This window comes from Ooceraea biroi, chromosome 5, assembly GCF_003672135.1.
Source record: "Ooceraea biroi isolate clonal line C1 chromosome 5, Obir_v5.4, whole genome shotgun sequence".
In the NCBI taxonomy this organism is placed as follows: domain Eukaryota; kingdom Metazoa; phylum Arthropoda; class Insecta; order Hymenoptera; family Formicidae; genus Ooceraea; species Ooceraea biroi.
Window position 1 is genome coordinate 6184401 of NC_039510.1, and position 27529 is coordinate 6211929.

The following is a 27529-nucleotide window of genomic DNA, read 5'->3' on the forward strand; positions in this document are numbered from 1 at the left end:
CATACTCTACCACATAGAGATAGAAGCTATAACGTAATCCTTTATCAGAAATCCTTTATAAGAAAGAAAAGAAATGTATAGGACGTACGTCTTGATTCAAGGATATTGCAGAGTTCACTGTTACCTACATACATCTAGAGTTTTTCCTAGATTCTTTTTTTTACTGAACAACTAGCACCTCTTTCGGCGAAAGTCGAATCTAGGGACGTCGACTCCGACTTGACAGTTGACGTATCATTTCCTAAATTATCTGATTTTGAGCTTTCTTTTATAAGGCATAAAAATAAAAAAAGTTAAAGATACTTTTCTGATATTTGTGTACTCGTAATCAGTTAAATATATTAAAACTTCAGCGAATCGATTCGTTGTTGTGATATAACAATTCCAAATGCTCTCATTTTGCATGAAGCTGAGATAATTACTTGCTCTTTCAATCTTAAGATTTAATAACGCTAAACTTTCTTTCATCAAACAGAGTTTTTACTTATTATATTTTAAAACCATATTTTTTTCTAATCATTGTGGCATCTGATTTTTAATAGCAACCGTAATATATTGAAGTTTTTTACTGGAACAACATACGTATTTGACGCTCGATCATACGTTACTTTTTTGCATAGATGTTATTATTTATGTACGGTGCATAATAACATTACAATTTAGACTATCGCTTAAGGATCGGTCAACATACATGGCACGAGGAAATCTGGAAATTCCCACATCGCAAACACCACGCGTATAAAACTATAAAGACAAAAGAAATGTTTTTCGTTCGCGAATTATTTCGACACGCAACACATATTGTAAAAATTTTAAGGATTTAGGGAAATTAAATATTATTAAATAATAATAAAACAGAAACATATAGAATGAAAAATGGAATGTAGAATAAAAAAGGACGAAAAATAATCGATGCATAATGCGGAATGTCGATTATCTATCCATCACTCTCGTTTTTTTATCACGCGGAGTGCGTTGCCACATTCCGCACACGCAAAAATCATAAGAAAAGCGCATGATTTGTCGAAAGCCAGTAATAGCACTTAATAAAAGACAGGCCCCTCTTGACAATTTTAAAATCACCGACGCTTTCAAACGTAACGACGTGAAATCGGCTGCGAATCTGAATTCGAATCAAATATCGAGCGTGCGCGCGAATTTCAAAAATTATCAATCCTGAAATTAATTCCTTTTCTTCTATTTGGTCGATTTAGGTCAATGATAAGTGGATGTTCGCTTGTCCTCGGGAATCCGAGGCTTGCAAAGACTTTCGTCGCAGAAATATCAGTATTCAAATATCGATACGCAAGCGCTATCGACCATATTCAGCCGATTCAGGTTCTCTCATTCACGTTAGACGAATTCGCAAAAGTCACTATTGTCTCGCCTTATATCGCGACGTCCTCCGGCATTTGCAATTACGGAAGTGAAAAGCATGAAGAACGATGCCTCTGGCCCTGCCCGAGGTCGATGGGTTTTCCCATCCCTCCCTCAGCGGTCTCGCGCATATGCGACCGGGACGGCCATCGCGTGTATCGTTCGCTGCGTCACATCGCTGCCTGTCGACGCGCCAGTCAGTTTGTTTCGAGAGGCGGGACGATGAGGTTCGTCGACGGCCGCGCGATCACACTCCAACGTAACAACCACAAGCCTCATCAAGCCGTTCGCCGTGTTCGTTTTCTTGCCACCTCGCAGCGATTGGTCCGAGTATAGCGCGGTATAGTAAAAAAAAGGAGCAGACGAAACGAGATTTATATGGCGAGAATACGCGTGCGAGACGGAGCAAAAACCGTTAGACGAGAAACAGACACATAATAGGTATCTCTTGTTTTCCCTCTGCCTGCTTTTTCGCAGATTTTCGGTCTGGACTGGGATCGAGATTCAGATACGCGTAAAAGGAAGCGATCGGGTACACGCTACGCAGGAAAACGAATAAATGGACGAAAGAGATCGGCAGAATCGAGCGAATGACAGTGCATGAGCGAGAGTGTACGTCAATAATCGACAATATATCAAGAAAACTTCGCAAGGTCGAAAGAAGCGACTGAAGATATATGAGAACGATCGCGCCACGGGTACAGATCGCGTCAAGGAAAATCATTGAGGGGACAGTCGTGCGCGGACTCCGATCGGCGTTGCGTCGCGGATTACAGTGCGATCATCTTCGTCGTTGCATCGGTCGAGTGAGCTCCTCTCGAACGGACGATCCAAGCGTCGCGGGGAGATACAGCGAGAGAGGTTAGGTGAGTCCTTCGCCGAGCGCTCCAAAGATGTGGCATCCCACGAGCGAGACTAGCCGAATGAGGGAACGCGTCACGGAGGATGTCAACGAGCAGCGCAAGGACGGTAGCGGCGATTCTGCGGCGGGCAACATCGATTCCGGGTTCCTGTCGAGCGGCAATATACAGTTCAGTGGCGAGATCCGCGAGCCGGCCGTGGCGTTGAAGCGACAGGACGGCAGCAGCGAGGGTGAGCGAGGAACAGCGACAACGACGGCAACGATCGTGCGGGAGCCGATGAGGGCAGTTGACAGCGGGGTGGATCTCCATCTGAGCGAGAGTCTGAGTCAGCTCAGCCTGAATCCGCTCGCTGCCAAGGGCGACAGGATCCAAGCCGAGCCTACGGACCTGGAGTTGTTGCCCGTGAGCGCGGACCCGACGGCCGACGATGCCGTCGGATCGCGAGGGCGGAACGACAGCGACGTGTGGCGCGCGATGATCCACGAGGAACCCTGGCAGCTCTACTACGCGCAGGACAGCGACGGTGACACGTGAGTGGACATTTATATTTCACATCTTTGTGTCTCTACCTTTTTTGTTGAAAGCCGAAACTTGCAACTTGTATTTCCTGTTTTTTTTTTGTGCCCAAGACTCCTCTTCGTATTTTCCTTTTACGCGACATTTTTACCGTGCACTTAATTCGTTAAGTACAATATTTTCTCGGAGATCAGATGTCAGTTAAATGAATTCTATTGTACGTCATTGTTGAAGTCATTGTTAATAGTGTATGTGCAGAATACGTCAACAGCTGATCTCGTTCATGGTACTTAGATGCCATCAATTGTTGATTGAAGAATCAAGATCAAGAAATAACGGTATCGCTAATCTATAAATCTTCTGTCATTATAGTTTACATTGAGTTTTTTTAGTCATTGTTAAAAATACGAATAAATATAAAACAAGAAGCTTTTCAACTTTACCTTGAATTCTTAAAAAACATTTATTTCCTAATCGCAAAATCTCCGCTGACCTGATTGAACAATTCCTGTCCGGCACATAGTTGTCTATAATCTAGCTTCATTTATCGCAAGCATTATCTTTCTCTTTTTTCCGAGCATAGCGTGAGTACGTTGATTATTCAGACGCGAGAGCGTCATCGTAATGCGTGTCGTGTAAAATTAGTGACTTGTATACATATGCACATCTGGCGCGTGACGACAACGTGTGACGGAGCTCATTGACCGGAATTCGATGAAACCTATTTCATTCTTCGACAAGAATTATCTTTGGGAAATTCAGCCCAACGTCACAACGATAAACCGCACAGTGACGCATCGAAGAATTCCATAAAGAGGCTTATAAAAAATATCAAATAACAGATTAGTGAAGGAAAATCCAGAGACAATTTTAATAATAAAGGAAATAAAGTCTTTACCTACATTAACTTATAATTATATTATAAACGCATTAAAATACTCTCTCATCTGTCAAGTTTTAATACAGCGATACTTGCAAAATCCAGAGTCTCGCTTTATCTTATGTATGTAATATCATCTGTTCACACAGGCAATTGCACATCGCGATCGTACAGGGCTTCGCCGAGGCCGCGCTCAGTTTGATAAGGATAGCGCCCGACCCATGTCTATTAAACATCCTTAATGACGATTGGCAGTCGCCGTTGCATCTGGCTGTATTGACTCATCAACCTATGATCGTCAGACGTCTGGTCCTGGCGGGCGCTGATCCGTCACTCAGGGATTTCCGCGGGAACACGGCGCTCCATCTGACCTGTGCGAATGGCGACTTTGCATGCGCCAAGGCCCTTACGGACCCATTATCGCCGATGGAGCGGAATGAGCTAACACCCAACCGGAAGGTGCCCGCTTTGCCACAAAATTTGGAGCAGCGTAACTATAATGGTAAATATTCGAGTACAAACATAAGCGTAGTCGGCTTTCTGGAGAAGAACAGTTTCATTAATCTTTGCTGCTCCATTGAGTTTGGCACATTACTATTGCCTGTCCTCGTCAATTTTATATAAGAGTTTTTTAATGAGTTTATCATTTGGTATTATTAGCCTTTCGAGGCGAGGTTTTATATCTGTTTTTTAATGATGATTAAATAATCAGTATAAAAGCATTGATCTTGCTGACCCTATTATAGCATCTTTTGCATCTTTAAATAGAAGTAAAAACAAACTTTATGCGCTAAATAAATTCTAGACAGAGCAGATTAATTCATGAAAGATATAATAAAGACCAGAAACTAAGAAAGTTTATAGGGCAAAATTGAAAACACAGCGTTCTCTTTGAAGGCAAACGATTGAGTAAACTTGACGAAAAATCGTTTGGAACACTTTAATCGCGTCTGTTGTTTTTCCTGTTATTGCATTAATTGTTTGGAAATATGCAAAAATGACCGCGTAATGCCCGTGTAATCACCACATAATGTAACCACCACATAATCGCCGTAAATGTTAATGCGAAAAATGATCACGCGTCCGTGACAGTAAGTACAAAGGACGGCCAGTGGAAAATCCTAACTACTTTTACCACAGACAATAAGTCATGAATTTGCACCGCGAACGACGATATCTCACGACCGTAGGACACGTGAAACCATGCGGGTTTCCTGTGATATCATCGAGTCACATGGAAGTCCCATCCTCTCAGAAATGTCGAGAGTACATTCCTTAAAAAAAACAAAAAAAAACCATATGTTAATCTACCCAAAATAATTTGAATTTATAAACTTGTGCATTTATTATACCGGATGCCCAGTATCTACAATATTTCAACGATAGATTCTTTGATAATTTCAGGATACATCTTTTCTTTCCACATCGAGATGCAAATACTTTTTAATGCGAACGATTAAGAGTACAAATAAAATTGTTGTGAAATAAACATTAAAAACAAAGAGATACATCGTACTTCAGCGTCTTTGTTTGAGAAGCAAGTAAGCAAACAACGTACTCGCATGGGAAAACCTGTCGATAAAAATTAATCAGAAACAAGACACATCCGGTATACACATATGGTTGAGTTGTGATCGATGCTTTCATGTACCGGTTGCCACTGCGAAGGCAAGTGCGATTTGCATGTCTTGCGATGATGCCAGGTCTTTTCGTGTTTTTTCGTACGACAATTTTATCACATTACCTTAAATCACGCTGTGCCATAGTGCACAGCGTGACGTACTTGTTGACTTATTAACAACTGATTTAATCTGCTGCTCGCGATCATGTTTACTCATTTCCTGATTTATGGCGATAATAACACGGCCATTTACGTGTGCGATTCGATAACTTGGATGTACTTGAGTCCGAGGGTACGCGCACTCTCTAGTACATCGCTTGGGGAATTCCTGCACTATGACGAAAAAACAACACAGATAAAACTTTAACAAGTCTCGACTTCGACGAAAGATACCATGAATAAATATGGTAGATCGCGTTTCTAGACTACGTGTCAACGTGAACGTCCCGCGTGTTGTTAATCATGAGAAATAAAAGATTGGAATGGAAAGCGGGTCGATGTGAAGGCGCAAGTGACTTTTGTCTGCACACTTTAGCTGCTCATTAATGTCAGTGCTCGTTTCAAAGAAATCTAGCTTTCCTGAAAACACCTTCACGACCGCAACAAGTTTAGTCACGAGACTTTCCCGTTGCCGGACTCTCTCTCTCTCTCATCAGGATTTACCAGATGGGTCGGATATTCTATTTCGTATTTTCTGCCTCCAATGGCGTACGCAAGAATTTCTCGCAAAAGAATTCTTTTTAACGAGCAAAGAATCCTGAAGACATTAAACAGTAAAAATTAAAAATGTTTTGTTCTGTTAAATAAATAGCAAAACAAAATTAAATTAAAAGATATTATTAAGTATTCAGAGTTTACCAAAAATCTTGAATCTTATATATGTATATAAATAAAAGAGAGACATATTTTAGTTAGTAATAATTATATGAATTGAAGATGAAATAAGAGATCACAAATCTATCAAACGGCGATTATTTTTCACAAAATATTCATCGTGAACTTTTTAAAAACCGTGGGAATCCCGCATAGCGTCATCTGTTCCATCGTAAGCTCGAGCGATGCGAATAACGCATACGAATGCACGCACACGTGCGGGAAGTGGCGTAACATTACTATTATAGGTCATAGCCAATTGATCAGAAGATCCGAGCATGAAAAATAGTAAATTCGTCGATAGTGAGAGAAGTTATTTTATTAGATAATCCACGTCTGGATTTACAATTGAGAATAGATGAATAAAAAAGTATCTTAACAGTATTTCCGCGATAAAAACTGATTCATTCGGAATAATTACGCTCCAAGGTCCACTTATTTTCTCAAGAAACGAATCATTGGTTGACTACATAATCGCAAATGAGCGATGGAGAACAAGCGATGAATTATTTGACAGTAATTTACATTGATCAGAATTAACTTGTGATTTTTCGTGAGAGTAGTTTTATCATAATTTATTAATCAAGGCGAGCCAAAACACAATCCTACTTATACTCGGTGAAAGGACAATTTTATGCTTGGCTAGCTTTATTTTCCACAATATCTTATATATTATCACATTTCATATTTTATATATAGATAACATGAATGCAGGAGAAAAGGAGGCGAACAAGTAATTATGACAACACGTGAAATTAGGTCGTTTATTACTAATTCCTATATTTCATTTTACCATGTGCACATCTACGCAAGGAAAGAAATTTGTTTCTCTCGTCGGTGAAAGCACACGGGATTTTCCTCACGGAATAATTCGGCGAGGGAGTGGCGCGAGAGACAATGTTTGCGCGTACAACGAAATTCGACATGGTTCTACGTTTGTGCGCGCGTTACATCACACGACGCGTCGCGACGCCGTGAGGCTGAAGAGAGCGCGCGTGAGAGAGCAGATGTCTTCGATACTTAAAAATACCCGGGTGTAGAACTATTTGTATGCCGTGCGATATATTCTTGTCTCGCCTCGGCTCGCTTCAATGGGGAAATCCCACAACGACGTCGACATCGATTCGAGCTTTCTTCGAACTTTCACCCTTAGGAAAGCAATTTCACACCGTACACCACTCTGATTATTTCAGTTCTGTGTGCTAGGTTTTAAAACCACTTCATGGCTTAATGAAGTTCTCTTATGTAAAATTATAATATACTTCACGATACAGTATTATATATTTTTTTAAACTTGTTATCTTTTTCTCTCTCTCTTTCTCTTTGTCTTTTATCTCCTTTCTTTTCTCTATTCATTCATCCATCTATCTCACCCGTTTCTCTCTCTCTCTCTTTTCTTCCTTTTGTTCCCTCACTCTCATTCTGTAATTTTAATTAAATATATAAATAATTGGCTCGCGTAACTCTTTCAATATTATTGCAATAAATATCGCAGTATCTAGGATAAAAACAGAAACGATCGTGCATCTTGTATGCGATTGTACTTATGAATACTTGCGATGACCTACACAATTCGATAGTGGTATTTCTTTTAAGATGGAGCAATGTCAGGTATGATGCAGATACATGACTATGACGCTATGCAGTTAAATTCGATCAATATATATGTCGCCGCTTCTGTGCAAGTAAATCGCGGTTAATTTTAGCCGTTTAGTTTGATCGGCACGGCTCTAATTTAGACTGCGAGACGCCAGCCAAATTTCCAACGTCCATGATTCATTTGCATCGTCTTAGTTCTTTCTGTGTTCTACACGTAACTCGGTCTCATCATTCCAACGCACTTACGTATCTTTCTGTCTCCACCAACAGAGATCCTACCAATTTAAATTCAAATCGCCCATTTTCTCATGCGAAATTTAGCAATGTTATAAACCTGAAATGCTTTGTAGAAAGGTAGCTGAAAATAATCCTATCGAAAATATCTTGTACTTAATGAATCACTTACTTTTGCTTTTCTTAATTTATATATTTATATTTTATAGAGGAAAGTCCCCGATTATGAAATACCATATCGATTTTGCCGAATGTAAGGAAATCTATAGGCAGAATTTAAAAATGTAATACGTTCTCTTGAAGAGAATTTAATAAGCTTTAGGTTGGTCAAATGAAAAATCTAATTTAAATATTATTTTTTCTGAAAATTAAAAAAATTTTGAAAAAAGCTTTACGCAGGATCGAGAAAGTGTGCTCCTAATATAAGATACTTCGAGAAATCGGTGTTAAAAGTGCAAAATACATCAGTATTGCAATTAAAATCTTTATTAGATAGTTTTATAAAAATACTGCTGCCACAGCCTTCGCCAAATCTTCACGATTCCACTGTCGACGCTTCCTCGTATCTCTAACCTCCATAGTCAGATTCTATAACAATTAAATACACAAAAATTCGTAATATAAATTCGTATTAAGTTTTCTTTAACCTTAAGTAGTATTTTCTTTCATTTTATTACACTACATAATCTTCATATTCGAGCAATAATTATCTCATATTAAGAGTACCCTGAATATCTCATTATACGAGCCACACGCCTAGCGGTTCCGCGATCATGAAATCTAACCTCTACAATTAAGCAATTCAACAAATTGCGTATTTTTCTGTTACTATGATTCTATCATTGCATACTGAATTTATTGCCAACCATTTCCTTATTATATAATAAACAAGGTTTAAAGACTTACCTCAAGTTCCTTTGACATGTTCACAATTTCACAAATCTTTTCTTGCAAAGGCTAAACGCAATAACGAACAATGAATTTTTCACTAAATACATTTTACACCAAGAGTCATGGTGGAACTAACAGATGGTGCTCACTAGTTTAGCAGAAACCCCATTATCTCATAATAGGGGATTCTCCTCTATAAATATATTTTACGCAATAAAAATTACATAATTTTATATCACAGTTATTTTGCATGTTGATTAACAATTTCATATAATCTGATTATATGCATAGTATATAAATACACACATACACAATTATGTAATTACATATAAAAAGATCAAATGTATATGTTCTTACATCACGCGACTTACTCTTTTTGATTTCAGGCGAAATGTGTTTACACATAGCAGCCTCTAATGGACGGGTGGACCTGGTGCGTCTTCTACTGCGCCTCGGCGCCGATCTCGAGGCGCGGGAGGCACTGGCGGGAAAAACGGCCCTCTACCTCGCGATGGAGCGCGGGTGCCGATCAGTGATCGCATTCTTGCTGCAGGAATGTAAACCTTGTCTGGACACGCGAACGTATGCCGGTACAACCGCCTACCAGCTCGCCCTGTGTATCGATAGCCATCTCGCCAGGGAACTAGTACGACTCGGCGCGAAGCCGCAACCGTTGCCTGAATCAGATTCCGAGAACAGCGAGGACGAAGACGTGGTATTGTCCTCACCATCGAATTACATGCCTGCAATCATTCAGATGCAAAACGCCGTTGGAGTGAGAGTCTAAGGTCCCCGTCGATGTACGCCGAACGGAAATACACCCCAACGTGTATTTTCAAATCACGAATACTGATGTACTACGATGCAGTCGTAGACCATACTATGTACGTTTTCCTGTAGCGACGTACGCTGACTGGAAACCAGCTGAAAGAAACAAACTCATACGCGATTAACGAATTAACGATTGCATTGAACGATATCAAGACACGATGTTGTATCGAACGAAGTAACGATGTGCGGACACCGGCTGTCCAGGCGCAATCATTCGCTTATTTTTCGTTAACCCGTCTCGTAGCAGAGAGAGAGGGGCAGAACCGGCGTGCGGTGAGGTCCTTCCCCGTGAGTGAGGAATACTCGCGTTTGAACGAACGCAGGACTTCATGAGACACATAAAGAGGACCTATTCTTGAGTCTGCACGTGTACGTTTGCAAATAGTATTGTTGTTATAGATCATAGATTGTTACGATAGATACGGTGGGCGCGTAGTCGGAATCACGGTTTTAGATGAGAACCAATCAGGTAAACATTCTTTTACGTGCGACTTAACAATTGTACGATATATATATATATATCGTACAATTGTTAATTTTATATATATATATATATATACATGTATATTTATATTAGCGTAACGGGAGGATTTGAAGTCTAGACGATGTGTTTCTCGACGGTGTACATTAATCGAAGGAAATCAGTGTTCATTTATGATATAGATGTAAGATTGCTTCCGTTGACACACAGTAATCCTTTCCCGTCCCTTCGTGTACATAGTCGGCTTACTTATTAAAGTCATAAAGGTGCAATTTTGCTACTGTATATTAACAGCAGTGATGCGCGACGATATCATGATTGTTATATCCATATGAAAAGGCTGTAATTATTTTTAATAAGAAAACGTGCTAAATCCACTACGTCTTTCTGTGTGTCTCTTCTTCTTCTCGCCGATCGACCATGCCAGCCGACCAATCTCTTACTAAGGCCAGTGTTATTTACGGTGCAAAAAGTTCGACGCGCAGTAGATCGCCCGGAGGATCGGTAAGCGCGTTCCCACGCGGAAATCTGGAAATTCCCACGTCGCAAACGCGAGATATAGGTTTCGAGGAAAGTCTTTCGGGTATCTGCCGTTCGATATTTCTGCGTTGAGAAACGCAGCGTGAGATGAATGCAGCGCAACATTCCTACGCATTTACGCGGATGCACGAGTATCCCAATACTTCTAGGTTTTTAGTTTTGAAGATTGGATAGTCGAGAAGTTTCGAATTTTTAGTTTTGCCTGTCATAAAAAATATAAAGTAGGTAAGATCACTTTAAGAATGTGCGATATTTGACATTCCAATGCTATAAAAAATTGAATATGCAAAGCGTGTTAAAAATGCAACTAGCGCGTGCATATTAAAAAACTATATATATATTTGTTGACATGGAAAAATATATATGACAATGGCTGCTTTTGATAAAACGGGATTTTTTGAGACAGGAGACGCGGGTGGCGCGCCGCGATTAAATCCGAAACGGCGACGTAAAAATGTAGAGCAAGGACCGGCAGTCGCGGGTTATTTCAAGTCTCCTGTAATCGTCTAGGCATTCCAAGAAGCTCACTCTTATTCTTTCTGTTTCAAGAAGAAGAGAGAGAGAGAGAGAGAGAGAGAGAGAGAGAGAGAGAGAGAACGCGCGCGCGCGCGCTCGATCCATTCGGTGAAAGAAAGGAGGAGTACCGTGCGAGTTTTGAGATATATTTGGACGTGTTCGGGGAACGACGCGGCTCGCGTCCAAGCGCATTTCCCGGCGCGCGGAGCGATTACAGTCATGGTGGAATGCCGTCGCGCTCGCGGTGAACAGACACGCGCGTTTCCGCTGTCGAAAAATCCCGCATTGATCGAAGCAACTCGGAATACCCAGTATCGAAACTCGTAAAAATGCGAAACGTATCCTTTTACGCTTTCTGCAACATATCAATCGCACACGTGTCTGTTTCTTGCCTTGACACTTTTCCATCTCGTATCGGAGCATCCGCTCCATTAACCTCTCACCTTACGATTTTTCCCGCCGTTGCGTGAGCCAGAGTTGATTTATTTAATTTGTGCGCTCGGTAAGTGCGCGTGCTGCATAGGCGTCTGCCATCTTGTCTACCTGTGTCAATTGATCAGATGACAGATTCAACGTATAGCTTTACAAAATAGAGAATGAAGTAGTAATCTTATTACATATAATTCGAAGAAAATAAATAAGAATATTTATAGCAAAGCGCAATCATGTCACAATCATGTTTTCCAGTTTTGGCCTATAACCTATAACACGAGTGTCACTCGTCAAGGGATCAATTGCGAACAGATTTCATTTCATGCTTAATTCGTTTGCAAAAATGCACGTTTGCGACAAATGAGATCTTATTATTTGTCTGCTTCAAAGAAAAGTTTAAACTTTAATTGGTAAAAACCTCCACATTTTCCAATTCACGAACTTTCGATAACCTCACATCCAAGTCATTGAGTATATCCAATAACCATCGCGAAGGGAGATTAAAAAATATTTTCCGCACCGTCCTTCCCGCGAAAAAGTCTCCAGACAGAAGCTAATCCACTTATCGAACGTAGATACACCTTCTCTCTCTGACCTCTCTACGCACGTGGCACGCGCCCATACACCTACACACACGTATCAATCGCTAAAACAGCGCGATTGGTAGTTATGTAGTAAACAACGGCGGGTCGCTGCTAGTCCATTTTCTGGAGCTTTCCGTGAGTACTGCGCCGGCACCACGCAACGAGCATTCGTGAGATTTCACGCGAGTCATTGTATCCTTCACGCGCCGAACGGAGGCGGACGAGATTGAGTAGTGGTCGTCAGTAGCACGAGGTAGCATTCTCGGTTTGCATTCTCAACGTGCATGATGGATCAGGTGAGCGTTTACATACGTACATTCTCGTTCGGCAGAGCGATTTACACGCGTTCAGAACGCGTGATTAGGGTGCTTGAGCGAGAGACGCGGCGAGCAACGTGCTCGTTGTGCCCCCGAGCGCGTTTCCTCGCCAAGGCGCCCCAATTCCTCGTGGTCCTCGTTATGACCTTCTCGGTCCCGATCGGTGAAGGCGAATGTTAAAAGCGTGCACGGGGGAAACGAAAAGAATTACCAAGGACTAATTTATCAGAATATTTAAATTATAGTGGAGCTAAATTAACAGTAAACACTGAGACTCGCTTCGGATAATTTTTTCCACGATTGATTAAAGAGATTACGTGTTCCTCCAGTGATATTTGCAGACAGTGTACACTCAGCATTGCATTATGTATAAAACGTACCTTGATTTACAGGTAGCAGTGTTGAAGGAGAAAGGAAACGCAGCGTTACAAGAGGGAAAGTTCAAGGAGGCCATCAAGTACTACACAGACGCGATCACCTTGGATGGCGATAACCATGTTCTCTACAGCAACCGCTCAGCAGCATACGCCAAGGGTGAGAAGTACGAACAGGCACTGGAAGACGCAGAGAAGACGGTTACCCTGAAGCCTGACTGGGCAAAGGGTTACTCGCGCAAAGGTAGCGCCCTCGCCTACTTGGGCAGGTACAGTGAGTCCATCAAGGCTTACGAGAAGGGCCTGCAGCTGGACCCCAACAACACGCAGCTCATGAGCGGCCTGGCTGAGGTGAAGGCTCAAAAAGCGGCCACCACCAATCCTTTTAGTTCACCGGACATTTATGTTAAACTAGCAAGCGATCCCAGGACGAAAGGATGGCTGTCGGATCTTGAATACCTGAAGCTACTGGAAGACCTGCGAACCAAGCCACAAAGCTTGGGCAGCAGGCTCCAAGATAACAGGGTGCTCACCACCCTAAGCGTATTAATGGGTGTGAGCGCTGACATGGACATGGGGATGGACAGTGAGCAAATGACTTCGCCGGAACCACGGAAACCCAAACCGCAGCCAAAGCCCGAGAAGAAGGAAGAGGACAACCTTCCGCCCAAGAAGAGAAAAGCTATGGAGGAGAAGAAACTCGGTAACGAAGCGTATAAGAAAAGGGGCTTCGAGGAGGCGCTGCAGCATTACAACACGGCGGTGGAGCTGGACCCGACGGAGATCATTTATCTGCTGAACATCGCGGCGGTATATTTCGAGCAGAAGGAGTACGAAAGGTGTATCGCGCAGTGCGAGAAAGCGATCGAGGTCGGCAGGGAGAACAGAGCGGACTTCAAATTGATCGCTAAAGCATTCACGAGGATTGGACACGCTTACAAGAAAATGGAGAACTGGAAGCAGGCAAAGGTGTACTATGAAAAGTCCATGTCGGAGCACAGAACGCCGGAGATCAAGACCTTAGTCTCGGACATAGACAAGATAATCAAGGAGGTGGAGAGGAAGGCTTACATCGACCCGGAGAAGGCGGAGCAGGAGAAGGAACTCGGTAATCAAAAGTACAAAGACGGCGATTATCCCGCGGCGATCAAACATTATTCCGAGGCGGTCCAGAGAAATCCGGACGACCCAAAGTACTACAGCAACAGAGCGGCCTGTTACACTAAATTGGCGGCGTTCGATCTCGGTTTGAAGGACTGCGAGAAGGTCGTCGAGCTCGACCCGAAATTCATCAAGGGCTGGATCAGAAAAGGCAAGATCCTCCAGGCCATGCAGCAGCAGGGCAAAGCGCTGACGGCGTACCAGAAAGCTCTGGAATTGGATCCACAGAACAGCGAGGCGCTCGAGGGCTATCGTTCGTGCGCTGTGTCCGTGAGTTCTAATCCGGAAGAAGTTAGAAAGAGAGCGATGGCGGATCCAGAAGTTCAGAACATACTGCGGGACCCGGGGATGAGGCATATCTTGGACCAAATGCAGAGCGATCCAAGAGCTTTACAAGAGTGAGCACAATTGTGATGATTATTAAATCATTTTCTTTTTTCTCAACAAACACATTAGACAATTTTCTGCTTAAAATAATTGTTTTTCTTTTTGTCAAGGATATCAATAAAGTTTTCTTCTTTTTTCCTTACAGGCACCTGAAGAATCCCGATGTAGCCGCGAAATTGCAGAAACTTTTGGAGTCTGGACTCATAGCCATTCATTGAAGAAGTAAGGAATTAATTGCATATGACGTAATTGTATAATAAAAAAGAAATATCATCACTGCTGTCAAATTTTTTAAAACGATTCTTTAAAACATTCGCATTGCGTGTATTGCAAATATACTATAGCTACTATACCGAGATACTTATTGTCGTGTTGCTCTTAAGGTCCGTGTTCAAAAAAGGGAAGTAGAAATTACATCATACACACATGATTGTTTCGTGCAAATGCAGTGGCCTTGTTTAGTGTCATCGACGACTTTTGCATTACAAATCTTGTTGCAGTGATCATATGTATACCAATACATACATATATACATACATACGTGAAGCTCTTGTGCGGAGGAAAGTGTAATTGAGGAGCTGTGTGAACTCTTGTGTAATATTTACACTCTGAAAATAGCTAAGCCGTGGATTGATATCACTACATGGAAATTGATACGCTACAAATAGTGCTACTATATACTAGTATATATGCTAGGTAAAAACTGTATTTAGATTAATCTCTTTCGAGAAAGAATGATAAATTTTCCATAAAATTATTCCTATATATGGGACACATAATAATGATTTAATTAATTCCCACTCACATTAGTTACATCAATATAAACGAATGCGAAGATGAATTAAGATAAAAAGCAAATAATACGAAGAATGGCTTCGAACAAATAAACTTTTTAAACCGAATTTTTTCTTTTTCCCTTCCTCCTCTTTTCTCTTTTTTTTTCCTCATGGAAATATGTATGTTGTCTTGTAAAACCTTTTTCAAACTCAATGATAATTATTCTAAGATTTTTTTTAATAAACTGATATTACAGCGCTTTGTTTCTCTTTTATTCAACAAAGTTAATATAAAAAATAACAGTTTACACGAAATTCTTTTTTTATTCATTGTATTATTTTCTTTTTATAATTTCTAATCTTTTGTAAATCAAAATATTGTTAAAAATCATGTCACTTTGAATTATGTGCCAATATGTTAGCACAATATAACATGAATCTTTAACACGCATTACATACTAGAAATAAAACTTACATACAAAGAATACATGTGTATATAACATAAAGGATGAAGTTTGCCTTTTTTTTCTTACGATTATTTCATATGTAAAATATTTTTCTGAGAAACTAGCGAAAACTCGACAGATCATGTTAACTCGTGTTAACTGAAAATCGACTGATCTTATCATTCTCATGTCAATAAAAAAACGATGATTTCTTGGATTATGGATGCACCATTTTATAAATAATATATCTTTAATATTAACCGTGCGTTGTGTCATCTTCGACGAAATCAGCTGCTTCTTCTCGCGTCACGCACTCAACATGCGAAACCTTATTTCTGAATTTCACTCCATAGAATTTGTTCGCATGATGCAATAACTCCGGTCTGCAAAAAAACACGTATTTTCGCTCTTTTAACTCAGTCCCATCAAAATAACAATCCAATTTATTTTGAGACGTAAACTGATAGAAAATAACTGTCAACATCGTACAGAAATCATGTTGATTCCCCATCAAGGATCAAAATCTTATATTAAAAAATAAATCTCGAGCTTAAAATCATTGCGTTACCTGAACGTTGTAGTGATGAATTGGGCATCTGAACTAAGCTCGTGGATCATATCCGCCACTGCTTTTCTGTGTTGCGCGTCCAGTGCCTGATCGATTTCATCGAACAGATAAAACGGTGCGGGATCACATTTTTGGATTGCGAATATTAGTGCCAACGCCACGAGTGACTTCTGCCCACCGGACAGTTGATTCATTTCTCGCATTTCGGCTCTGTGTCCGGTGAATGATACTTTTATGCCTAGAAGCGATAAACGTATTTCAAGTTTTCCGTAAGTTTCCATAACAAAGCGCGCTATCACGTTGATGCGATGCGTAATTAAAGTTCAACAAGTAAATTCTCGTTTGCTCGATTCGAATTTTTCTAAACGAGTTTTCATTTTCACTCGTATCCGAATTCTTGTATTAAAAGCAATATTTTCTTACCAACGCCAATAAATCTGTCAGAATCAGATGGCTCTGTAGTTCCGTCGTCTCCTTCATCACCATCGGCAGTTCTCATTACTAATTGTGCATGACCCGAAGGCACGAGCTTTTTAAACACTTCGCTGAAATACTTGCTGACCTTCAAATAGATTTTTACATGAAATTATATTGGAGAACGTTTCGTAAAATAGAGTGATATTAATTCCATACATTATTACGGTTCAAAAGCAAGATTCAAGTATGATATTGGAATTTGACAGATTCATAGTACCTTACTGAAATCTTACTATAAAATTTTGAAGCCATTTTTTAAATATAAAACAAGAAGAATTGATTAGATTTTACAATGGTATTTAAAATTAAAAAATCGAAAGATAAATCTACCAAGTATTCGATTATATACCTGCTTGAATGTAAATTGTATCGCTTCGCATTTTCGTTGTTCAAGCACTGACATAAGTTCTTTTATTTTTTCATCGCCTCGATCCAATTCCTCTTTTCGTTTAACTAATCTTTCCTTCTGATCACTGAACGACATAAACTGGTCCAAAGCTTTTTTATTTACATGGCTAAAAGTAAGTAAAAAGTATTAATAAAGTTACCATGCAGCATCACATATTCTTAATAATTTTCCATAGTTAATTTTACTTGTCACAATCAAGGTAATATCAAAATACGCACCTATATTTCTTCAGATGATTATTCGCTTTCTCCATTTCCTTAAAAAGCTGTTTCGTAGACATGGTATTGAATTTAGAAAAAGCTTCGTTACTGGGCAGTGCGCCAAGTTCAGCAATTTTTTGCGTACACTCCCCTATTTTCTGCTGCAGGATATTAAGCTTGCTCGCCAATTTCTCCAAGTCCTTCGCGTCAGCTTCGATCTTCTCTTGCGCCTCCTTCTCTTTCAGTTTCCACTTCTCAACTTCTGCAGACTCCGCTTTTTGCTGAACGTAACGTTAGCACGTTAGAAGCTGTTTTCAAACAAAAGCGAATTGTCGTAAGACAGCAACGAATACTTACCTTCTTCATAGCACTGGTCACTTTTTCATTTTGCGATTTAAAGTCCTCGTTTACTTTCACTAATCTCTTCTCAATGTCTGCTAACTGAGTCTTGGACGTGTCAAGCTGCCGCTGACGATCTTCAACCGATATCTCTTGTAAAGCTTGAACCAGCTCGTCTTTTCTCCTCACCAAATTGTTCGTCAATAAGTTCTCTAACTTGTTCTTTTCCGCTTCTAATTGCATACGTTTTGCGAATGCCTCTTTGTTCTCCTTCGTTAAACGTCTTATATCATCATTTAAGGTATCGACCTACCGAGAAACCCCCATCAAAAATTAAATTAAACTTTTAATTGAGAACAGAGGGAAAAAAAGAGATTTGTAACTGCTTAGAAATATTCAGTTGTGATTGAAATACGCACCTGATGTTGATCGGCGACGGATAATTGCGCCATGAGTTCTTGATGTAACTCACTTTCCAAGCCATCTTTAGTCGCGCGCATAGCTTCCAAGCTTGACGTGCACTGTGCAAGACTCCTTTCCTTTGGCGTTCGATATCTTTCTATTGCGCTCAGCTCTTCCTTCATAAGACGGATTTCCGCCTTCATCTTGTCGTATATGTCTCTGTTACGCGAAAAAGAAATTATATATAATAAAATATTTCAATAATCAAACATAATAATAGTTCAACTTCAATGCGTAAACGTCAAAGGTGTTACTAATAATTGTACAATCGATTATAGATTTAACTTACTTAGCTTTACTGTTTCTAGTTTCCGTCCTTTGCATCTCACTAACGTAAGAGCTAATATTTTGGTCGGCCTTCCTGATCTCGTCTTTAAGCGTCGTCAACTGAGTCTCAAGAGTTGTAATCTGAGACATTAATTCCGATCTAGTTTTTTGTATTTCAAGTCGCGATCTAAGGGTGTTGAAGTATCCGCCAGTCAGGGAGCCTTTGGACGAGACTTGATCTCCTTCTAACGTAACGCAGTCTAACCCAGAATCTCTCGCCAAAGTGGTCGCTGCTTCGAGATTACGACAGATTAAAGTTTTCCCGAATATATACCTATATTTAAAAAAGAGTGTATCAGTAATATAAGACTCGTATATAACTGTATGTTACAAAATCGTAAATCCATAATAATTGATTTCATACTTTTACCTTAACGCTTTATCAAATTTCGGATCGTAATTCAATTTCGATATCATGGGGATAGCATCAGATGTCTGCGGATAATCGATATCTTTCACGTGAAGTCTGTTCAGAGGCATAAAAGTTACTTCTCCTGGTAGCCGCTGATTATTCATTTCCTTCAATATTTTTGTTCCAAACTTGTCAGTTTCCACGATGTGATGGAACAACCGATTTCCAGCAGTCACCTCGACTGCCATGTAAACGCTCTTGTCACAATTGAAGTTCTCGATCACGGGTCCGTAATAGCTGCTTACTTCCTGAGCCATATCTTTCCGTGTGCTGAAGAGAATAACGTAATTGTTATTTATGCATCATGCACAACAGAATCTTAAGAAAGTCAGATTTTGTATGACGTAAATGTGCAAACTTACCGGAAAGTGTCCAACACTTTGCGTACACTGTCCCTGCCATTCAAGATCGGTTTGCCAGCCATCGATCTCAGACTCTGATCCGCTTTGGCTAAATCTTCCTTCAGGCCGGATAGGTTCAATTGCAACACACTTTCCTGCCGGTATCTGCAATTTGACATTCATCGTATAATCGTTCGTATTCGATTTTTCAGTGTTCATTATTCCGTTAAACGTACTGTTCCTTTCGAGTCGCCTGGCACTGATCCTTCGACTTGGTGAGTTCATAGTACTGCTTGTTATGATCATCTATCGACGCACGTTGTCGCTCCATTTCGCGCGTGTGGTCCCCTATCTTTTTCTCCAGGGCGATCTGTTTCTCCGCGTCACGCTTCAAGTCCTCGCTGATCTTCTTCTGGTGCTCTTCCTTATCCTTGATCTGTTTGGTCAGTTGTTTCAGCTCATTTTGTATCCACTTGTCTCTCTCGTCCTGCGCGACAAAAATAAATCTCGTTAAACGATTTTGTCAAGAAATTTTTATCAGATGAAACAGTAAAAAATTTGATTTAAGTTTGCAGAATTAGAATAACTGTCTTACCTTCGTGGTGAACTGACTGCCACGACCTTGCTTAGCGTACAACTCCTTGCGTTTCTGTTCCTTCAATTGCAATTCCCGCGTGCATTCTTCCTCGACGCGTTTCATTCGTTCATACTGTAAAGCGCGTTTCCCACTTTAGTGTGTCCATATCTCAGATACGTCAAACGTTCACTTACCTCAGGTTTAAGAGCCTTGAGCTCGTCCTCCCGAACGGCGATATTGGCTTTTAATTTCTCCAACTCTTGCTGAGCACGCTTCTTACTGTCGTTATCGCCTTTCACTTCCTCCAGTAAATCATTGATCGTTAGAGTTAACTTGGTTTTCTCTTTCAGTAACTGCTGTTGCTCCGCGCTACGGATCACAAACACATTTCAGTATGTCTTTAGCGAATCTTCCATGCATGTAGGAAAATATTTAAGATACTACCTAAGCGTGTCTCTCTCTTCCTTGGCAGTTTGCACCTCCTTCTTCGATTCCTTCAATCTCTTTGTAGCTGCACGCACCATCTCCTGGGCGGTTTTTGCTTCTGCTCCTAGCCTTGCCTGCTCGGCTCCGCTGTTGGCTCTGGATGCCTCGAGTTCTACCAACTTCCTCCTGTTTTCTTTCAGTTCGCGGTCATGGATCGTGTATTCCAAGCAACGGCGTTGCTTGTCCCAGCGCTGATACTCCTTCAGCTCCTCCTTCTCCTCCTCGAGTGTCTTCAAACGCTCCTCTATAGTATAAATAAATATTACGTTTTTTCACGTTCAATTTGTCTCTCGCTATTCCTGTACCTTCGATCTTCGCTCACCTATCGTGCGCAAAAAGTCTTCGATTTTTTCCAGTTTGCCTTCTGTCTCTTTCAAAATTGATTTCGACTCCTCTCTTCTGTCATCGTACACCCTAGTGCCCGCTACTTCCCTCAGTAACTTTAATCTCTGCGAATCTGGTGCTGTTGCCATTTGATTTATCTGCCGATCGTTTACACAGTGAGTAAACCGTAGACGGATACAAGTACTACGGATACAACGGGCATCAACTGACCTTTCCCTGTTTTACGATGTAGTAAGGATTGGATCTGGAAAATCCTGCCGATTCCAACAGATTCATAACATCGTTTCTTGTTACTATCTTCTTGTTGAGAAAATATTGGTCCTTCTTGGAACCAATCACTCGTCTTAAGTAGACCTCATCCTTATCAATCTGCAAAGGAGGCATGCAAATATACATAAAGTTGCACTTCAGCATCCTGACAACTTCGCTCGAGGTTTGTTGATCCTTACCGGTAATCTTCCATCAGTATTGTCAAATATGATTTCTACGTGGGCAGATATAACGCGGGGCCCCGTTCCTTCATGCAACAGTGCTTGTCGCTGCTCGGGTCTGAGATGCGAGAATTCATCGCTCAAGACAAACTGAATGGCGTAGAAGAAGTTGCTCTTGCCAGATCCGTTTCTGCCAACTTGCAACAGAGCGGTACGTTACGATGCTGCTGCACTAACTCTGCTTCAAATTATCTAAGAAAAATCCTTGTATACTAACCCACTACATTGTGCCTCGGATCGAACGGCTCGACGACCGTCTGTTCGCGATACGACTTGAATCCTTGGATGATTACCTGTTTCGACAAACCAAAAATGGAACATGTATCACTCCGTCATACAACTGATGACAGTAATCATGTATAATAACAATGTGAAGTGAAATACTAGTTTCGTGCACTCGGCAATAATTTATAATTTCACAAGCAATTCACAATCACGTTATGATTCAAGGTATAATCTGTAACCTAATGATTTTTCGATTATTGCGGAGGGATACAAGAATGTCGAGCAGTCAACGAGAAACGAAGCGCGACATGCATCAAGCATCACGAGACACATCACATCCATACGATTACGCTTATAGTACCTGTTTAATGTACATGATGTGACGAGAGATCAAACGAGCATACTTGCTTCGACGTTATTTGGATACGCAACTGGAAAGCGCGAGTTTTCGGTCACCGACGCAACGAAAACATTCGACCGCTTTGCTGGCAAAGCGATATTTATACGACACGCAGGCTGGCAAACGTTACAACTTGCCAGATTTGGGCGGGAGATTCCCAGCTAGGGACAAAGAACGTAGCAGGCGATTTGATTGATCGAAACCTAACCTCCGAATCACAATATCGATCGTAATCGTAATACCGCGATATAAATGACGCAAGATGATTGAATTGTAAAAGAAACAAGCTTCTTGATGCGAATAACGTTATTTAATGTAACATTTTATATAGCTGAAGATTGGAATTATTTGGGAAAGAGCATATAGGGTGTCCGTTAATGAAAGTGTGGCGGTTAAATAAATGCACAACTTATCGAAATGCGAGAATCACATAATTCGACGGCAGATTAGGAATATTGAATAATTCCTTATTTTATAAAAGCAGATATGTGACTTTTTTTACATAAATTATTGTTAAGTAGATTTAAATCTTGCAAGAGCAAGATTGCAATATTATTGTAAGTATCAGTAAGTATATACGAACAAACGGTGCAATGACTACGTTTACCGAGTCGATTACGGGGAGATGTCTTTCAATGTGTCCGGAGAAAGAATGGCGAATGTAAGTTTTCTGCAATGCAGAGAATGTATGAGTAAAAAGTGAGGAGCAAACGTACACATTTATGTGAATCTTAATTTTCATCTCATAACCTCTCTGATGTCGATATTTTCTATATTTTAATCTGTCTTCTTCCCGTTTCTTTTCTATCAGCGGAATAAATATTGCTGACGCTTGTTAAGATAGTGTCTTTAAGTATTTTCATATAGTTACAAAATATGACAGAGAAAAATATACTAAAGGCCTGTGATTCTGCATTTTTCCATTTAGGAGAGAGAGGGAAGGTTTGTTACATAAATTTGAAATTACTGATGAAACGCGAAACGTGAAGAAGCCCAAGGCTGATCCTGCCAAGACCATAAAATGCTTCAGTCGTTCTGCTGCTGGTCAAAACATGACAGATCCATATGCATTGCGTCCACCACCTGTGTTATTGTATACTATTAGATACTTGTTCACAAAGTAATTTCCAGTCAATTTCAAAATCAGTATGCTTTCTTTCCTACATACAGAATGTACATTTATTATCTAAATTCTTTTAAAATTATTATAATAATTATTGTTATAAAATACATCTTTCTACTAGTAATATTATTTTTTTTATAAGCTATAAAGTATCATTAATATATAATACACAATAATATTTTAGGATAGCTACACGAACAGATTCAAATTGGGTATTAATATACGACTTTATATTCGATCGATTAAGATCGATACGACAGGATGCCACTATCCAGAGAATTGATTGTACTACGAGTATTCTTCTTCTAGAACCGATTGTTCGATTTCACATTTATGCCGCGCAAAGGTACTAATTAAACAGGCACGATGCTGAAAAGTTTACTAAACTACCTGTTCTTTTTAGGCTGTGCGAAAGAAACATTTCGGAATTCGACGCAAAAATAAATAACAAGCACTTGTCGGAATGTATCAAACAGTTACTCGTGTTGTACGATAAATGTGATCGTAAAGATACAACAGACGCAAAAAGTGATATAGAAGTGTGCGAAGAGTTTAAAAAATTGACATTGAACGATAGCCGGTTGGAAATTGAGGCTTTATACATTTTGCTTCATATTGGAGATCAAGTTGCTCTACAAAAAGCTCTTACATTATCGCCGGATTTTAAGTAAGTTATCAATACATATTAAAGAAATTGAGAAAGAAATTAATTGAAATTATACAGGCATTCAATCATACATTACAAATATTTAATATGATATTAATCGTTTATATTGTATTTTTTGCGTTCTTTTGCATTCCAACAGAAATTCACCAATAATTCAATTAGCTATAAAAATATCGCTTGCTTGGTATCTAAGAAATTACGTCCGCGTTCGCCGTCTGGTCCAACAGTTACCTCCAATACTGGCTTGTGCATTCTTTTGTAATTTACAAAGTTTCAGAAGGTAGCCGTTAATTAATTTCCACCGAAATTATATGTAAATTTGTTAAATGAAAAATATATATTGCATTATACTTCAGGAACATTTTGCAAATCATGAGCTATGGCTACAGTAGCAAAGTATTGACATTCCCAGGAATAAAACTGCAAGAACTTTTGTTCTACAAAGATATAAGCGGAGTCCAAGCAGATTGCAGCTTGTTCGGCTTGACATTCACCAATGAAAATGTTCTATTTCAGAAATCACAGTTTAACGAACAAATCTTTCTGGTAAGTACGAAATTCAGGAGTCGATATCACGTAAATGAAATACAAATACTTTACATTTTCCATTCGATTGATCCTTCTTATACGTTGTAGGCCAATCCTGAGATGCATTACACCTCTGCCAAGTTACACACGTATCTACCAAAAATTCTTTTGGAATGTACGTCTGTTTCATAATAAACACTGAATCTCTCTCTCTCTCTCTCAAGGCTTTGTTTTGTACATCTTTCGCACTAGCGGATCTACTAATAAACGAAGTTTAAATCTTAAGATTGCCACAAAATTTATAGATATGCCCCAACAAGCTTCTTTGCCATTCTTAATTTTAAAACTTATTTTATAAAACAGCGGTTGTATAAATTAATATAAAATGTATATTCATTTCCATATACTGATGTTCTGCAGTATTTATATATTTTTATATTAGCAACATGTTATAGCTTTTTGATAAAACTGCCTTTTTTTACACTATACATACATATGCGCGCGCGCGCGTGTATGTACTAGGTTATAAATATTATACCTACTTGTTAAATACTTATATCTATTGAGAATCACTAGACGAGCTACTAGACGAGTCCGTAGACATAACTTCGACGTCCTCGGTTTCCTGCTTATGCGTATTTACAGTCACGCTACCTTGCCCGCCAACAGACATGTGAATCTCTCCCGATGGATGCCAGGCAAATTGATTTGATTGCGAAACAGGTGGTTCTGAAATCAATAAGAAATTTTTAAATATTGCTTGCTGTACTTGTTGCATTCGACACAATATATGTTTACGATGATGCATTACCTCCGGCAGGATGACCCGCTCTATGCAAATCGGATGGTATACCTGGATGGGAACCAAGTAATTGTCCATTTAGCGGTAAATCGCTCAATCGTCCTAAATATCCTAATCTCATTTCGATATCTATAAAAAAATTTAATCAAGTTTCTTAGTTGATGTTGGATAATTGACAATAAATTTTCATACAAATGTTCACACTTTTCTGTATGTGACTAATATTTTGTGCATTATATAATAAAAGAAAAAAATTCTTCAGCCCAGAAAAAGTATGAGACAAAAGTCATGTTTATTTGCATATGAATACACACAGACCTGTGGGATATGGCCTTCTGGGATCTCCCTGTTGCCATGTTAATGGCGCACAAATTGCGTTGGTCGCACTTATCCTGTGCGCGTATTTAATCAACTCTTCTGAAGGAACCGGTCTCTTATTGGCTCGTGCAATAGATTGTAATTTCTGCTTTGCTTGATAAATCGCAGTAGCTAAGATCTGTTCCGCTTCCTTCAACTGCCGCTGCAGCTGCTGAATATCCTGGTCCTGTCTCTCCACTTCAGCTTTCAAAGCTTCCATCTTCAAATTAATCTTCGCTTGTTCGGCTGCTCGTTTCAGTGTCGCTTTTAACTCATTATCCTTGGTGACTAACAATTCAGTTAGCTGGGCATGCTCCGTATTTGAGAGCTTTGAAGGCTTCTGAGCGATCGTGTTTTCTATCATCTCTCTGAAGGAATGGAATAATAAATTAATTTTACCACAAGTTACAATTAAATTTACACACAAATTCACATTTATATTTTAATAAAAAACAATATTAATTGTAAAATTATTATACATAAGTACTGCGAAACATACAACAAACTCTCATGTGAATTTACTCCGATAAATTATTAACGGTAAATATAACTTACTTGGCTATCAGCTCGATGTCGTCTATCAACGACAATAAAACTTCTCTCGTGCTCCTGTTTGACGCCATTGCGACTGTTAAACAGATTCGTTGAGATGTATGAATCCGTTTAATTTTATACACTTCAAGTTTGTATACACTTTTATATCTATTGTACCACTAATCGTTTCATGAATGCATACATCTACTTACATCAAATCCGAGGTGAAAGGATTAACTTCATTTACCAACTTGACATTTATTAGTATCAATAGTTAATAATATTGATATCTAATTGTACGTCTTAAACAAGCCACAGATCATCACTTTCTTTTTATTCTTTTTTAAGTTGATTTCGGGTGGAACCAATAACGCGCCTTCAACCCACTTAGGTTATTTAGCAAATAATATTAGGTAATCTTTGGAATTCTTGAAAAATCTTCTTAATCTTGTTAAAATATAATTGTACATAATTTCTAATTTAATCCAACCGCATCACTAACGCTCTGAACTTGCAAGTTATGGTTGTGTGTGAGGAAAACTGAGAAAGATTACGCCGCGGGACGCACGTCAAACAGAAACTTGGGTAGGCCGGTGGCCACCGCCGTATAGTTAGCAGATAAATATGATAAATCTTTTTTTTTTATTGCAATCGTTTGGGAATCGTTTGGGAAAGTTTAGGAAACCACTTTTAGAGTTTGGGAAGTAATGGTTTTTTAATAATTAATGAAAATTAGTTGAGCGTATAGTTAGCAGATATCATTCCAAATAATGTTCTTTTTCACTTCTTTCAACGCCAAATCATTTGGGAAATACACTTGTAATGTTTTTAGAGTTTGGGAAATAATAATTGCATCTCAAAATAAAGTTTCATGTCATCAACCAGGGCATCTATCACGTAACTCTTCCCCTAGGATGGAAAATGAAAATTTCTTCATCTCAGCAGCAAATAATAACGTAAAAGTTCACGCGAAATTTTCATTTTCCATCCTAGGGGAAAAGTTACGTGATAGATGCCCAGACGTGAAGCCAAAAATCTAGGGATTTTTTGACCATAGCCTATATAATGGAAAATGTTTATAATCTTCGATATATCTCATTGTTTTCTAATGTTTTCTATTGAAATCATTTGGGAATCGTTTGGGCAAGTTTAGGAAGGCACTTTCACAGTTTGGGAAGCAATAATTTAAAAATTTTTGTAAAAAGCATTTCAACTGTAATTGTGTATGTGTATGAGTGCAAATGGCAACACTGTTTCACTAGTCACTCCAGGATCACCTTAATTATAAAAATTATTGCTTCCCAAACTGTGAAAGTGCCTTCCTAAACTTGCCCAAACGATTCCCAAATGATTGCAATAGAAAACATTAGAAAACAATGGGATATATCGAAGATTATAAACATTTTCCATTATATAGGCTATGGTCAAAAAATCCCTAGCGTTTTGGCTTGAAGTCTGGTTAATGACATGAAACTTTATTTGAAGATGCAATGATTATTTCCCAAACTCTAAAAACATTATAGGCGTATTTCCCAAATGATTTGGCGTTGAAAGAAGCGAAAAAGAAAATTATTTGGAATGATGTCTGCTAACTATACACTCAACTAATTTTTATTAATTATTAAAAAACTATTATTTCCCAAACTCTGACAGTTGTTTCCTAAACTTTCCCAAATGATTCCCAAACGATTGCAATAAAAAAAAAGATTTATCATATTTGTCTGCTAACTATTACGGCGGTCCGGTGGCTTTAGGTATTC

The 27529-nt window shown here is 39.4% G+C and overlaps 5 protein-coding genes and 1 long non-coding RNA gene across 7 annotated transcripts; 3 read left to right on the plus strand and 3 right to left on the minus strand.

Annotated features, from left to right (window-relative positions):
- The first annotated feature begins 227 nt into the window (after window positions 1-227).
- Window positions 228-10546, plus strand: LOC105287411 (NF-kappa-B inhibitor cactus). The gene is made up of 3 exons (XM_026969952.1): window positions 228-2770; window positions 3786-4138; window positions 9241-10546. Exons 1-3 carry the CDS (start codon window positions 2271-2273, stop codon window positions 9639-9641), a joined length of 1254 nt encoding a protein of 417 aa, XP_026825753.1. The 5' UTR covers window positions 228-2270; the 3' UTR covers window positions 9642-10546.
- Window positions 9643-12315, minus strand: LOC109611548. The gene is made up of 3 exons (XR_003406575.1): window positions 11840-12315; window positions 11666-11765; window positions 9643-9778 (listed from the first exon to the last, which is right to left on the minus strand). It is a non-coding gene; the product is annotated as an uncharacterized LOC109611548 (long non-coding RNA).
- Window positions 12316-12346: 31 nt separating this feature from the next.
- Window positions 12347-15256, plus strand: LOC105287426 (stress-induced-phosphoprotein 1). The gene is made up of 4 exons (XM_011352981.3): window positions 12347-12534; window positions 12948-14488; window positions 14623-14699; window positions 14978-15256. The coding sequence occupies exons 1-3, from the start codon at window positions 12523-12525 to the stop codon at window positions 14693-14695; spliced, it is 1626 nt and encodes a 541-aa protein (XP_011351283.1). The 5' UTR covers window positions 12347-12522; the 3' UTR covers window positions 14696-14699; window positions 14978-15256.
- Window positions 15245-21877, minus strand: LOC105287450 (structural maintenance of chromosomes protein 3). Its single transcript, XM_011352996.3, has 19 exons — window positions 21720-21877; window positions 21351-21426; window positions 21092-21270; window positions 20853-21011; window positions 20620-20779; window positions 20256-20541; window positions 20006-20180; window positions 19830-19943; window positions 19471-19721; window positions 19256-19399; window positions 18852-19163; window positions 18444-18755; window positions 18112-18313; window positions 17711-18001; window positions 17372-17634; window positions 17094-17259; window positions 16691-16829; window positions 16268-16505; window positions 15245-16082 (listed from the first exon to the last, which is right to left on the minus strand). The coding sequence occupies exons 1-19, from the start codon at window positions 21732-21734 to the stop codon at window positions 15956-15958; spliced, it is 3609 nt and encodes a 1202-aa protein (XP_011351298.1). The 5' UTR covers window positions 21735-21877; the 3' UTR covers window positions 15245-15955.
- A 123-nt stretch (window positions 21878-22000) lies between these two features.
- LOC105287456 (germinal-center associated nuclear protein) lies at window positions 22001-24357 on the plus strand. Of its 2 annotated transcripts, XM_011353013.3 has the most exons (7): window positions 22001-22419; window positions 22687-22878; window positions 23066-23227; window positions 23285-23548; window positions 23688-23828; window positions 23905-24094; window positions 24185-24357. In XM_011353013.3, the coding sequence occupies exons 1-7, from the start codon at window positions 22352-22354 to the stop codon at window positions 24266-24268; spliced, it is 1101 nt and encodes a 366-aa protein (XP_011351315.1). In that variant the 5' UTR covers window positions 22001-22351; the 3' UTR covers window positions 24269-24357. The 2 variants fall into 2 exon arrangements, with proteins under 2 accessions (XP_011351315.1, XP_011351307.1); XM_011353005.3 differs by having other exon boundaries at window positions 23905-24357.
- A 121-nt stretch (window positions 24358-24478) lies between these two features.
- Window positions 24479-26444, minus strand: LOC105287466 (mediator of RNA polymerase II transcription subunit 4). Its single transcript, XM_011353024.2, has 5 exons — window positions 25982-26444; window positions 25791-25863; window positions 25197-25603; window positions 24888-25007; window positions 24479-24805 (listed from the first exon to the last, which is right to left on the minus strand). The coding sequence occupies exons 2-5, from the start codon at window positions 25856-25858 to the stop codon at window positions 24636-24638; spliced, it is 765 nt and encodes a 254-aa protein (XP_011351326.1). The 5' UTR covers window positions 25859-25863; window positions 25982-26444; the 3' UTR covers window positions 24479-24635.
- Window positions 26445-27529: the final 1085 nt, after the last annotated feature.

What these genes read in the sequence shown, in the direction of transcription:
- LOC105287426 (XM_011352981.3), top strand. An exon ending in GATCCAAGAGCTTTACAAGA is followed by an intron (nt 14,489 to 14,622) that starts GTGAGCACAATT and finishes TTTTCCTTACAG; the next exon opens with GCACCTGAAGAATCCCGATG.
- LOC105287411 (XM_026969952.1), top strand. Translation starts at nt 2,271, where the DNA reads ATGTGGCATCCCACGAGCGAGACTAGCCGAATGAGGGAACGCGTCACG. An exon ending in CAGGACAGCGACGGTGACAC is followed by an intron (nt 2,771 to 3,785) that starts GTGAGTGGACAT and finishes CTGTTCACACAG; the next exon opens with GCAATTGCACATCGCGATCG. An exon ending in GGAGCAGCGTAACTATAATG is followed by an intron (nt 4,139 to 9,240) that starts GTAAATATTCGA and finishes TTTTGATTTCAG; the next exon opens with GCGAAATGTGTTTACACATA.
- LOC105287456 (XM_011353005.3), top strand. Translation starts at nt 22,352, where the DNA reads ATGACTACGTTTACCGAGTCGATTACGGGGAGATGTCTTTCAATGTGT. An exon ending in CACATTTATGCCGCGCAAAG is followed by an intron (nt 23,228 to 23,284) that starts GTACTAATTAAA and finishes TGTTCTTTTTAG; the next exon opens with GCTGTGCGAAAGAAACATTT. An exon ending in ACATTATCGCCGGATTTTAA is followed by an intron (nt 23,549 to 23,687) that starts GTAAGTTATCAA and finishes GCATTCCAACAG; the next exon opens with AAATTCACCAATAATTCAAT.
- LOC105287450 (XM_011352996.3), bottom strand. An exon ending in AAATTTGATAAAGCGTTAAG is followed by an intron (nt 18,756 to 18,851) that starts GTAAAAGTATGA and finishes TTTTAAATATAG; the next exon opens with GTATATATTCGGGAAAACTT. An exon ending in TGACCAGTGCTATGAAGAAG is followed by an intron (nt 17,635 to 17,710) that starts GTAAGTATTCGT and finishes CGTTACGTTCAG; the next exon opens with CAAAAAGCGGAGTCTGCAGA.
- LOC105287466 (XM_011353024.2), bottom strand. Translation starts at nt 25,858, where the DNA reads ATGGCGTCAAACAGGAGCACGAGAGAAGTTTTATTGTCGTTGATAGAC. An exon ending in CAGAAGGCCATATCCCACAG is followed by an intron (nt 25,008 to 25,196) that starts GTCTGTGTGTAT and finishes ATTTTTTTATAG; the next exon opens with ATATCGAAATGAGATTAGGA. An exon ending in AGCGGGTCATCCTGCCGGAG is followed by an intron (nt 24,806 to 24,887) that starts GTAATGCATCAT and finishes TATTGATTTCAG; the next exon opens with AACCACCTGTTTCGCAATCA.